Source organism: Ceratotherium simum, chromosome 7 (genome assembly GCF_057802395.1).
Source record: "Ceratotherium simum simum isolate JZ-2026a chromosome 7, ASM5780239v1, whole genome shotgun sequence".
Taxonomy (NCBI): Eukaryota; Metazoa; Chordata; class Mammalia; order Perissodactyla; family Rhinocerotidae; genus Ceratotherium; species Ceratotherium simum.
In genome coordinates this window covers 81,228,678-81,242,147 of record NC_141906.1, presented here as the reverse complement: position 1 = coordinate 81,242,147, position 13,470 = coordinate 81,228,678, and the positions used below count along the sequence as shown (strand labels likewise).

Here is a 13,470-nt window from a genome sequence, read left to right as displayed (position 1 = left end):
AATAACTTTATGTCCTCAGGGTAGGAAAAGACTTCTCAATAGGACACAAAAAGCACCTACCATAATTAAAAACCAAAAAACTGATAAATTAGAGATTAAAATTAAGAACTTCTTCAAAAGACATCATTAAAAGAGTGAAAAGGCTACAGCAAAGTCACAAGGTACAAAATCAATCTACAAAAATCACATGCATTTCTGTATGCTAATAATGAACTAACAGAAAGAGAGCTCAAAAAGATAATACCATTTACAATTGCATCAAAAAGAATAAAATATCTAGGAATAAATCTTACCAAGGAGGTGAAAGATCTGTACAATGAAAACTACAGACATTATCGAAAAGAAATTGATGACGACATAGATAAATGGAAAGACATCCCATGCACATGGATTGGAAGTATAAAGATAGTTAAAATGTCTATATTACCTAAAGCAATCTACAGATTCAATGCAATCCCAATCAGAATCCCAATGACATTCTTCACGGAAACAGAAAAAAGAATACTAAAATTCATATGGGGCAGGCCGGCCCCGTGGCTTAACGGTTAAGTGCACGCGCTCCGCCACTGGCGGCCCGGGTTTGGATTCCGGGTGCACACCAACGCACCGCTTCTCTGGCCATGCTGAGGCCGCCTCCCACATACAGCAACTAGAAGGATGTGCAGCTATGACATACAACTATCTACTGGGGCTTTGGGGGAAAAAATAAATAAATAAAATTATAAAATTCATATGGGGCAACAAAAGACCCTGAATAGCTAAAGCAATCCTAAAAAAAAAGAACAAAGCTGGAGGCATCAAAATCCCTGACTTCAAAACACACTACAAAGCAACAGTAATCAAAACAGCATGGTACTGGTACAAAAACAGACACACAGATCAATGGAACAGAATTGAAAGCCCAGAAATAAAACCACTCATATATGGACAGCTAATTTGCAACAAAGGAGCTATGAACATACAATGGAGAAAGGAAAGTCTCTTCAATAAATGGTGTTGGGAAAACTGGACAGCCACATGCAAAAGAATGAAAGTGGGGCCGGCCCCGTGGCTTAGCAATTAAGTGCGCCTGCTCTGCCACTGGCGGCCCGGGTTCGGATCCCGGGCGCACACCAACCTACCGCTTCTTTGGCCATGCTGAGGTCGCGTCCCACATACAGCAACTAGAAGGATGTGCAGCTATGACATACAACTATCTACTGGGGCTTTGAGGGAAAAAATAAATAAATAAATTTATTAAAAAAAAAAAATGAATGAAAGTGGACCATCTGCTATCGCCATTCACAAAAATTAACTCAAAATGGTTCATGGGGCCGGCCTAGTGGTGCAAGAGGTTAACTGCCCACACTCTGCTGTGGCGGCCCGGGGTTCGCCAGTTCGGATCCCTGGCGTGCACTGACGCACCACTTGGCAAGCCATGCTGTGGTGGCGTCCCATATAAAGTGGAGGAAGATGGGCACGGATGTGAGCCCAGGGCCAGTCTTCCTCAGCAAAAAAAGAGGAGGATTGGCAGATGTTAGCACAGGGCTGATCTTCCTTGTAAGTAAGTAAATAAATAAATAAATAAATGGATCAAAGACCTGAAGGTGAGACCTGAAACTATATAACTCATAGAAGAAAATATAGGCAACACACTATTTGACATTGGTAGTAAAGGAATCTTTTCGAATGACATGTCTACCCAGACTAGGGAAACTAAAGAAAAAATAAGCAAGTGGGACTTTATCAGATTAAAGAGCTTCTACAAGACAAATGAAACCAGGATCAAGATGAACAGACAACCCACCAGCTGGGAGAAAATACTTGCAAAACATATATCTGACAAGGGGTTAATCTCCATAATATATAAAGAACTCACACAACTGAACAACAAAAAAACAAACAACTCAGTCAAAAAACGGGCAGAGGAAATGAACAGACACTTCTCCAAAGAAGACATACAGATGGCCAATAGGCACATGAAAAGATGTTCAACATCACTAATCATCAGGAAAATGCAAATCAAAACAACACTAAGAGATCACCTCACGCCCGTTAGAATGTCTATAATCACCAAGGCAAAAAACAACAAATGTTGGAGAGGATGTGGAGAAACAGGAACCCTCATACACAGCTGGTGGGAATGCAAACTGGTGCAGCCTCTATGGAAAACGGTATGGAGATTCCTCAAAGAATTAAAAATAGAGATGCCCTATGGTCCAGCTATCCCACTACTGGGAATCTATCCAACGAACCTGAAATCAACAATCCAAAGAGGCTTATGCACCCCTATGTTCACTGCAGCATTATTCACTATAGCCAAGAAGTGGAAGCAACCCAAGTGTCCCTCGACTGTTGACTGGATCAAGAAGATGTGGTATACATATATACAATGGAATACTACTCAGCCACAGAAAAGACAAAATTGTCCCATTTGCAACAACATGGATGGGCCTGGAGGGTATTATGTTAAGTGAAATAAGCCAGAAAGAGAAAGACAAACACTGTATGATCTCACTCATATGTGGAATATAAACCAACACATGGACAGAGAAAACTGTATTGTGGTTACCAGGGACAATGGGGGTTGGGGGTGGGCACAAGGAGTGAAGGCAGACATATATATGGTGATGGACAAACAAAAATGTACAACCCAAAATTTCACAATGTTATAAATTATTAAAACATCAATAAAAGAGTGAAAAGGCAAGCCAGAGAGAACAGCATTATTTCAATAACCTCAAACTGGAAACATCCCAAATGTCCATCAACAGCAAAACTGTAGTTTCTTCATACAATGGAATACTATACAGCAATGCAAACAAATGAACCACAGCTACACTCAACAATACAAATGACTCTCAGAAACATGCTTAGTGGGCCGGCCCTGTGGCTTGGTGGTTAAGTGCGCGCGCTGCAATGCTGGCGGCCCGGGTTCGGATCCCGGGTGCGCATCGAGGCGCCACTTCTCCGTCCATCCTGAGGCCGAGTCCCACATGCCGCAACTAGAAGGATATGCAGCTATGACATACAACTATCTGCTGGGGCTTTGGGGGGAAAAAATAAAATAAATAAAATCTTTAAAAAAAAAAAAAAAAGAAACATGCTTAGTGAAAGGTCAGACACTTAAGAATACATACTGAAGGATTCCATTTACATAAACCTAGAAAACAGGAAAAACTAAACCAGAGTGTTTAGGGACAAATGTCCAGGCAGCAAATCTATAAAGAAAAGCAAGAACTACTTACCAAAAAAAGGGTAATAGTTACTGGGGAGAAAGAGGGGATGGGAAAGCTCTATTTCCTGACCTTGGCAGTGGTTACACAGTATCCGTTTTATGAAAATACATTGAGCTATAAATTTTTTCTTTTGTGTCCTTTTTAATTTTTAAAAATTCAAAAATACTCAAGGGCTTTCTATGTTGGGTAGGGAGGCCCGCAATGGTGCCTTGTATGCTTGGCATCTCCAAATATCTCAGCATTCTTACCTTCTAAAATCATCATAATATGCTCAAACAACTAACATTCTGCACTGATAAACAAATATTTATTACAACTTTAAGAGCCTGAGCAAGTCCTGTGGAATTCAAAGAGATGAAAGGGGTCTCTCTCAGCATGAAAAAACGAATGGGAACGCTCAATTTCCAACTCAAGGTAAGAGGTACTTCTGGAAAGGAAGGTTAATGGGATGGGGGAAAGTTCAAATGAGGCCTTTCTATTGTAATGTTTTTATTTCCATATCTATGGAATAAAATAAAATAAAATATTTTAGTTCTTCAAAAAAAAAAAACTAAAGCAAATATGAGAAGTGTTAAAATTTAACAAAACTGGGTGGTGGATATATGAGTATTTTTCCTGTATTTACTATACTATGTTGGAAATAGTCATGCCTAAAGGGAGTAAAATAAAGTTCTACACTTTTTTTGTGTGTGTGTGAGGAAGATCAGCCCTGAGCTAATATCCATGCCAATCCTCCTCTTTTTGCCGAGGAAGACCAGCCCTGAGCTAACATCTATTGCCCATCCTCCTCCTTTTTTCTCCCCAAAGCCCCAGTAGATAGTTGTATGTCACAGCTGCACATCCTTCCAGTTGCTGTATGTTGGACGCGGCCTCAGCATGGCCGGACAAGCGGTGCGTCGGTGCGCGCCCGGGATCCGAACCGGGCCGCCAGTAGGGGAGCGCGAGCACTTAACCGCTAAGCTACGGGGCTGGCCCCAAGTTCTACACTCTTATCAGCTCATTTCTCCAGGTAAAAATTCTGCTTCAGTATAGGCAAGTCAGCTATTTAGCCTTCCAGAAACAAAGTATAAAATATCTGAAAATACTTATGTTCTTTACCACCACTACCAAATCCCATGTTTTCTTCTTCTCTAACCTAACTATCTCCCTTATAGTTCATCCATGTTTCATGTCAAAATTTCCTACACTTCAGCCATTCTGTTCTGGATGGCAATACTCCGCAAAATGAAGTGCCAAGATCCTAATAAACGCACCACGTGCGAGGTTGCTCCAATGTCTCAATATCACCAGCAAACTTGTAACTCCCAGATAATTTAGATATGAATAAATTAATTCTTTTCCTTTCCAGCCAGCCAAGCTATATAACCTCCCAATGGAGAACGCTCTTGTAGCAGACATTAAGTTGTTACCTACCCAACATCCCTCTTTTCCAACAGAACCCCACATGAAGTCAAAGCCTGTCATGGTGGTACCATTACCCTGCTGACGTCGGTTTGGCTAGAACCATCTGAGATAATTCTGTCCAATAAGACTTGAGGGGTCTTGTGCTGGTGTGCTTTGAGAAAGGTTTCTTCACTCTTAAAAGGAGATATATAAGAAGAGACAAGTCTCTTCTTCTCCTAGACATTATCACATCAGAGCATGTCCTCCTCTGGAACTACAAGAGCCATTCTGCAGTCACAAGAGGCATTAGACTGAGGAAGGCAGAGGAGAAAGGTTGTGGTGGGCTGCTCAATTAACAAACCCTACCGGTGCCCCACTCCAAATGCTGATTAACTTGTATCTGGATCACAAGCTTATCCCAGTCATATTCGTTACTAAGTCAACCTCTTCCTAATATTCTACCAACTAGGGCAGCTATTGGAAATCTGGTGCTGGTAGCCTTTTCTCTTCCAAATAATCCCATATCTTGCTTTTGGTAAAACTCCCCACAGGGGTCATATTTTCTGAAGTTTTTTTGTCAGAATACAAAGATGAAACAAGCTTACTATGCAAAAAGAGAGACATGGGGCCAGCCTGGTGGCGTAGTGGTTAAGTGCACGCTCTCCGCTTGGGCAGCCCGGGGTTCGCAGGTTCGGATCCCAGGCTCGGAGGGACACACCAGTTGTCAAGCCATGCTGTGGTGTGTCCCATATAAAGTAGAGGAAGATGGGAACGGACGTTAGCCCAAGGCCAGTCTTCCTCGGCAAAAAGAGGATTGGCATGGATGTTAGCTCAGGGCTGATCTTCCTCACAAAAAAAATTTTTGAAATAAAAATAAATAAACTGGGTTTGCATTAAAAAAAAATGAGAGACAGAACTTGCATATTATATAAAAAAGCATTAGAAGTTTTAAAAAATCCACGGAAAACGTAAAAACCCAAAGTCCCCCGTAATTATATCCCTTAAAGATAACCACAGTTAACAGTTTGGTATATATTGGTTCATGATACATTGTCACTTCAATGAAATCAGTTTCTTTTAAAGAAAATATTCATTTTTGGTTTTTTGGTAGTGGGGAAGATAGGTAGACATGAGTAAAAAGAAATCTGCCACCAGAAGAGAAACACGATGAAACATCCTGATACAGAGGAAAGAAAGAACAATCGACTTAGAATAGGACAGCTGCATTGACACCTGGCTCTGCTGCACGGCCTTCACCCTTGGCTTTGACTGACTCCCTTTTTAGGTGTGGGATAAGAATACCCACTTCTCCAGACTGTTGGGGACTTACATAAGATAATGTACTCAAACGAGTTCTGTTGGGTTTTTTATTTGCTGGAGTTTTTTGTTTTTCTCTGCCTGCACATAAGAATCACCTGGGGAGCATTTGGCAGTGAGAATCCCAGATGTACTCAGTGAGAATCTCCAGGGGTGGGGCCTGGAAATCACAGGCAAATGCATTTGTGGAATAAAAAGCACTATGCGTATCTGCTTTTACTACTGCACTGTTCACCATCTAACACAGAATCTCATAACAGTGGTTCAATAAACACTAGTAGGATGAATAACAAATGAAAAGTCATATTTTAAAAACAGATTGCAGTTACGTTTTAAAAGATTTCATTAAGACAGTCTTCATGATGCTCACGTAAGAAAAATTCTCTTAGCAAAAGTAACTATTAGTTGTACTTGACACAAAGGACCGGAACTCATTTCTATGTGAATGCGCCTACGTGGCTCACTTTCCATCTTAGGCCATAAATCACGGTACACTATACTAAATTTAATTAAGTGTCAAGGTAATCTAGTTTGTCTCACTAAAAAACAACTCATGAAAATTGGATTATGGGCAATTTCAAATTCTCTTTCAAATGGCCCCCTCCATAGAAACTACAATTACTGTACTAAGATTTATCCCTACTTTTTATCACAAAAAGAAAACTTTACTTTCTTTCAGTAATTCATTTTAGGACAATTCAAAATAATAATTGTAAGCTACCAGATTCAATATGCAACATATGCCACTTTTATAAAATGTATGTACCTGTTAGACCTAGAAAGACACACCACCAAAATGGTTACAAGTGAGGTCTCCCTGGATAATATGATTTCATATTATTTTTCATTTCTTATTGTCTATATGTATTTTTTTATTTTTACAAGGAATATGCACTACCTATATAATTCTTCTGTTATTTAAAAAAAAATGCAAAAGCCAGAGAATTCTGTAAGGGTGAATAATATAATTAAAGAATCTTGAAAGGTTTCTAAGTTTTGATTTTCCAAAGTCAAAACGATATTAGATAAGTTAAAAATATGGTTTTTATATTTGGAAAAGAATTAATAACCCTTCTTCACATATTACTGCCAAGAATTCTAAAGCTCTTTAGCTTTAAAAATAACCATGTTTTCAAATGCTATAAAGGACATTATTGAGTCAACTGACAAACAGGAATACAAACAGCAGATTTGATCAAAGTATTATATCAATGTTAAGTTTCCTTAAGTTGATAACTGTACTAAGGTTATTATGTAGGACAATGTCCTTGGTCCCTAGGAAAAATACAGTGAAGTTTCCAGGGGTAAAGGGGCATGACGTATAGCAACGCACAAACAGCTCAGCAAAAAATACACAATAACAGAATGAATGATAAAGCGAATGCTGAATAGCAGGAATGTTAACAAGTGGCAAATCTAGGTAAAAGGTATGAGAGTTGTTAGTGCAATTTTTGCAATTTTCTGTAAGCTTGAAACTATTTCTAAATAAAATTTTTAATTGAAAAAAGTAACAAAAAAAATTTTTAAATTGTCCTAAGAAACATTTAAGATCATGCTGGACCAACTTCAAGCAAGACTTTTTTAGGGAAAAAAATAGCAATATATTCAAAAATTGTGTCAATAAAACACTCATGCTGGGCTGACCCTATGGTGTAGTGGGTAAGTTCAGTGTGTTCCACTTTGGCGGCCCAGGTTTGCGGGTTTGGATCCCGGGCACGGACCTACACCACTCATTAGCCACACTGTGGCGGCAACCCACATACGAAGTAGAGGAAGACTGGCACAGATGTTAGCTCAGGGCTAATCTTCCTCAGCCAAAAAAAAAAACACTCATGCAGGACCAACTTCAAGTAGGAAATTAAATTAGCACCGTCCAGGAAAAATGTGAGCCATATATGTAGTATTTTCTAGTAGACACATTAAAATTAAAAGAAACAGGTGAAAATAATTTTGATATATTTTACTTAGCCAATGTGTAAAATATTTCAGTATAACCAATATAAAAATTACTGAGATATTGTACAATTTTTTCATACTATGTCTTCAAAATCTCATGTGCATTTTACACTTACAGTACATCTCAATTCAGATGCTTAATTTTCATAGGAAATACTTGATCTGTATTTAGATTTCATAAAATGGACAGTTAAAAAAGTAGATTCACATGACCAAGTTGCTTCAAACACAGTTAAAAATTTCCCAATCACTGAACTGAATATTAGTTTTTAATTGTAAATGTAAATTAATTAAAATTTAAAAAAAGGGGAAATTCATCCTCAATTACATTAGCCACATCGCAAGCTTAGCAGCCACGTGTAACTACACTGCGGGACCGTCCAGCTTCAGACAATGAGACAAATTTCCTCTAAAAGGAGACTTGCTTGATAACACTTAGTTTACCATATTGATCAAAAGATTTTTTAACATACTTATGATAAAATAATGACTGATGTTCCTATCAGAAGCACTGGCATCTGTCCAAGTCATGATTCGACATTCCCTACCCCACACCACTCAGAAATACCAATACAAAGCCTTCTTTATCCTCTGCCTCAGTTGCCACACTCTGAGTTCGAGTTTCCTGAAAATTGGCTATCCAACAGCCCACTTACTTTTTAAATGTGGCAGAATTAATTCAAGTTCTGGCTCTCAGAAGCCTCAATGTCCACTGGATAGAGTGCAGAGTTTCTGCACCAATAACTGTCTGATAATCCTAAATGGGAGCATCCACACAACAGAACTTGCCTCAGATTCAAAAGAGGAAGTGACCCTGAGTACAGAGGTGGGTTTTTTCTTTCTTAAACAGGTGTAAGAGATTAATTCAGTCAACACCAAGCAACACTAAAGATTTGCCAATCAATTCTGTGCCAAGCAACGTGATCAGGGATTTGGCTAGAATCCCTTTGGCTAATCTCAGTCAGGACCTCCCCAAAGACAATCCTGATTTAGGCCATTCTCGTCTAAATGAAGGCTTGGGCACGCCTCTGCCTGAAAGCAAAAAACAAAATCAAACTGTGTGCATATGAACAAATTTCTGCCTGCCTGACAAAAGGAAACCATTTGAAAGATAATTTAGTAAGTGTGGGCAAAAATATAGTCCCAAAGAACAGAAGTTACCATAAAATAGCATTTAAAACCATTTTAGGGAGATGTGTAATTCCTACTTTCTGTCTAGCCAGACTTGTCAATTGAATAACGCTGTGGGTAACAAATCTAATCCACAACAACTAATCCTGATATTCTTAGTTTTCATTTCTCTGCAAACACACACGTTAATATTCTTCTTAAACTTGAAAGGAAGAGGTTCATCAAAATTGATGAATCCTCTATTGTAAATTCACTAGTGCCTGAAAGTTACTCAGACCCCTGGTAAGTGAGGTAAAAGAGTGTGAACAATGGTTTTTGACACCCTGCCCTAAGAGATAAGCTCTGTATTCCACACAAAATCCTTCTTTTCCTTCCCCTCCCATCCCACTGATCTAGCTCGCATACATCATATCGGGGATCACAGATACGAATCCAACCATGGTGTGCAAACTAAAATAACCATACTCTAAAAGCATGTGTATACAAACATTAAGTATTTCTACTTAAAACTTAACTCTTTTTTTCTTCCTTAAAGAATCATAAAGCTTTAAGCAGGATGAATAAAAATGTTTTAAGCCGTTCCATTGGAGGAGGTTTGTTCTTGATTAGATGTATTTTGCCCGTGGAAATGTTTGAACATTCTCGTAGAAGAACACATTCTAACTTGGGGTTTTTATTAGAAACTTCTCAGGCAACGCCTAGGTAATCAAATCCTGTCTCATTTCTCTCTGAAATTAGCTAAATATGCAGAAATCTATTGTAATTTTAAAAATAGTGAAGAGGGAAAAGAAAGAAACTACACCAGAAACACGCATTCCAGGCCAACAGTTCAAGCACTATTTCGAGAAGGCAAGTAAAAATCAAGTTCCACGCCTCCCTCAGGAACGGAAAGGTTTCTATGAAGCTGCAGCGTGCACACCGAGCTGCAGAACCCACACCGACCCAGCAACCCTGCCTGTTCCCGCGGCCTGAACTCCAGCGAATCGCCCAGGAATCCCGGCCCCTTAACCGCCTCGCAGGACAAAGATGTTTACGGGCTTATCAAGATGCAGGACTACTACTAAAATTCTGACACCAAAAAAGCACGATTAAACAAGAGTTTTTACAACGTATTCACGGGTACCTTCCCTACTCGCTGAAACTCACTACAAAGGGAACAACACTAGAGAACGGTTTCCCCTTGTTTATTAGACTTAGGCGAACAGCTATATCTAACAATTCCTCTCAAAGGCCTGATGCCAGAGCGGTGGATCTATTTGAGGGGAAGCACACAGGAGGCAGAAAGCACACTCGCCGCTTGGTGCAGGAGCATTCTCACCTGCAGCCAAAGACGCGCTCGCCCCGGCACCACCGCACTTTCCAAGGGCCACACCGGGAAACCTGCATGCCCACAGCGAAGCCCACCTTGCCAACAAAGGCCGCATCTGCTGCTCCCTGGTGGGAAGGCCCACCACCGCAGGCGAGGACCGCGCTGCCCCCTCAGCCCGGGGGTTGGGGTCTGCGCGGGGCCGCCCCTGGAGGGAGCCGAGCCGCCCCAAGGTCCGGAGCTGCGACCACCGGCGAGGTCGCAGCGCGCACCGGCAGAGGCTCGCATTGTCCAGAGGGAGGGCGGGGTGGGCATTTGGGCCGCGCGTGGTCCCTAAAGGATGTGGCGGCGCCGCGGGTGGGATGGTGGCTGCGGCGGCCCGCCGCCCCCGGGCACCGCAGCCCCGATGCCTTTCATTTGGCCTCTGCGGCGGCGGACGCAGCCCGACCTCCAGCGCTAAGCACTGCGCCAAGCAGGGGCGGGCGGAGGAGGGCGCGCCAGACCCGCCGCAGCGCCGGACCACCCGCACCTCCCCCCGCGCCGGCCCCCAGCTCGGCCAGTCCTGGACCCCGCCGCCCGCCTGCTCGCAGGCCGCGCTCCCAAGGCGGGCGAAGGAGACTGCACTCGGGCGCTCGCCGGGTCCCCACCTCGATGTAGCCGGCCAGCGCCGCAGCGGGCGCCGTGAGCCCCAGCAGCAGCAGGACCAGGAGTCTGCCCGTGGCTGCGGCGGTCGCGGTCCCGGTGGCCGCCATCCCTCGCCGGGTCGCTCTAGCGCTCGGCTCTCAAGCTCACACGCTCGGACTACCGAATCTTCCCCACCGCGACCCAGAAGCATCTGAAGCCTGTTCGCCGCCGCCCCGGGGGTTTTACACCAACCGGAACTGACTTCACAAAACCACGCCCTCCTTCTCAGCCGCCCAATGCCGGCCCGCAGAGCCGCCCCAAGACACCGCCCCTTGTTCAGCCCAGACCCAATCAGGGAAAGGAAGACCCCGCACCTCCGCCCGCCCCAGCCGCGCGCCCCGCCAGGCCCCGCCCCCGGCGGCGGACGGCCCCGGCCCCTGCGGCCGAGAGGTGCGGGGTGTGCGTGCGGAGGGTTGGGGGCCGCGGCCCGGCTCGGGCGGGGTTGCGCAGGCTTCAGGCGCCCGGCGCGGTTGTCTGCCGGCTCTGCGCTCGTCAGTCGGCCTGCACCCTCTGATAGGGGCTCGCCCCGCTCCCCCGCCCTGTCGGGGTATTTTTCAGATTCCTTTGGGTACCGCCCTCTTTTTGGTTCTGAAAATGGTTTTACTAAAAACAGAATTAAAAAAAAAAACAGGATGAATTGTTCCGCGTCCAGGCAGGTTTACCGACGGCCCTCCCCCGAGGCGAGGGAAGGGCGAAATGAGGCAGCCTTCCTGCTCTCCCGACCTCTGCGCAGGGCGCGCCCCTTTCCAGCGCGCGGCTCGCCCGGAGCCGGCTTCGGCCTGCCCTCGCCGCTATCCCGGGCGGTGTTTCCACGCTTTTGACCTCTGTTCCTTAGGCCTCATCCTCACCCTTCCTTCCCAGCGGCCACTCGAGCCAGGGACAGCTGCCTCCCACTGGAGACCAGTGGTGCAAGGACCACGTTGACCTTAAAGCCCAGGTCCCCTTCCTCACGTGTGTTAGGAAAAGGTCATTTTTCTTTCTTCTTCGATTTAAGATCGCTAGCAAGAGACCTGCTTCTCTGCCTTCTTGCTCCACTGCATTTCCACTTCAACTGGGAAAACATTCTGCTGCCCTACTTCACAACTGGCACGGCCTCGCCACGGCTGGGGCTGCGCCGGCTCTGTTTCCTTTCAACAGCCTTGTAATTTATATACCACCCTCTGAAGAGTCCTTGCTGGTCCCTTTAGGTTCAGCCAAATAAATAGAAAACAGGGTCTCTACTCCAGGAAACAGACAGTAAAAAGGAGGAGACAAGTGTCCACAGAGTAAACAGTGGAGCGATGAAAAGCACGCTGGATTTTCCAGCCTTATTGGGTGACATGCCCAGTTCCTGGTGGTTAGACAGGCTCTGCCCCATTCCCCAAAGACAACCCGCACCTTTCCATTACAGAGCCCTTCCTGCAGTGTCGGCTCTCCGCTGTCTACCTGTTGAGACGTTTTCATTCCGCCTCTGCTCCATTGGATGTAATGTCGTCTGCTTCTGAATCCCCAGAGTGCCATTTCCCATCATAGCGTTCGGCCCCTAGTTCGCTGCATACCTCTCATGCCACCGACAAGACAGTATGCAGTATGTCGTACTGCAGGGCTTCTTAAAGTGGAGACCTCGACACACATTTGTGCAGTGTCACTGAAACCAGTTATGCTGGGTTCTGGTCCTAGTTCTGGAACTGTTACCATGGACTGAATTGTGTCCTCCCCAAAGTTCCTGTATGTTGAAGCCCTAACCCCCAGTGTGATGGTAATTGGAAATGGGGGCTTTGGGAGGTAGTTAGGATTAGATGAGGTCATGAGGGTGTGGCCCTCATGATAGGATTAGTATCCTTATGAGAAGAGACCACAGAGCTTGCTTCCTCTCCTGTCACCCCCAGGTGAGGACACAGTGAGAAGGAGGCGTGGAAGAGAGCCCTCATCAGGGAACCAAATCCGGTACCATGATTTTGGACTTCCCAGCCTCTAGAACTGTGAGAAATAAATTCCTGATGTTTAAGCCACGCAGTCTGTGCTAATTTGTTCTGGCAGCCCATCTGGCTAGTATGCTGTATAACTTATGGGCATTCTCTTCATCATTTGGACTCTTTCCTTCTCCATCAAGTGTGAATGTTAAAAACCTGTCTCAACTCACCAATTTGTGTGATTCAATGAGAAATGAATGTGCAATAGTGAAAAGCATGAAGAGACTTAGCTATAAGGGGTGAAATGAGGGTAAAGCAACATGTTACCAAGTGCAAGTTTCTATGAAGGTGAATATGGAAACAGTATCACTGACAGCGCTAGTCCCACTTCTGCTGTGCAGTTGTGGGTGAGTCCTGTAGGCCCTCTGGGGCCTGTTTCCTCACCCACAACATCAGGGACTAGAACTCAGGGATCTCACAATTTCTAGGACTCTAAATGCTGAGAGAAAAGCAAGTGAAGTTACCTGAGCTCAGAACAGTGGGCTCGATATTCATGCTTTGGGGACTGTGTATTCAAGACTGA

At 44.1% G+C, this 13,470-nt stretch overlaps 1 protein-coding gene across 1 annotated transcript in view; it reads right to left on the bottom strand.

The window, feature by feature from the left end:
- Window positions 1-11,140, bottom strand: part of APLP2 (amyloid beta precursor like protein 2) — an 81,588-nt gene extending 70,448 nt beyond the window's left edge. The window contains exon 1 of the mRNA XM_004438474.3: window positions 10,959-11,140. Within this exon, the coding sequence (XP_004438531.2) occupies window positions 10,959-11,063 (105 nt within the window). The 5' untranslated portion in view covers window positions 11,064-11,140. The remainder of the gene's footprint in view (window positions 1-10,958) is intronic.
- Between the last annotated feature and the right edge of the window lie 2,330 nt (window positions 11,141-13,470).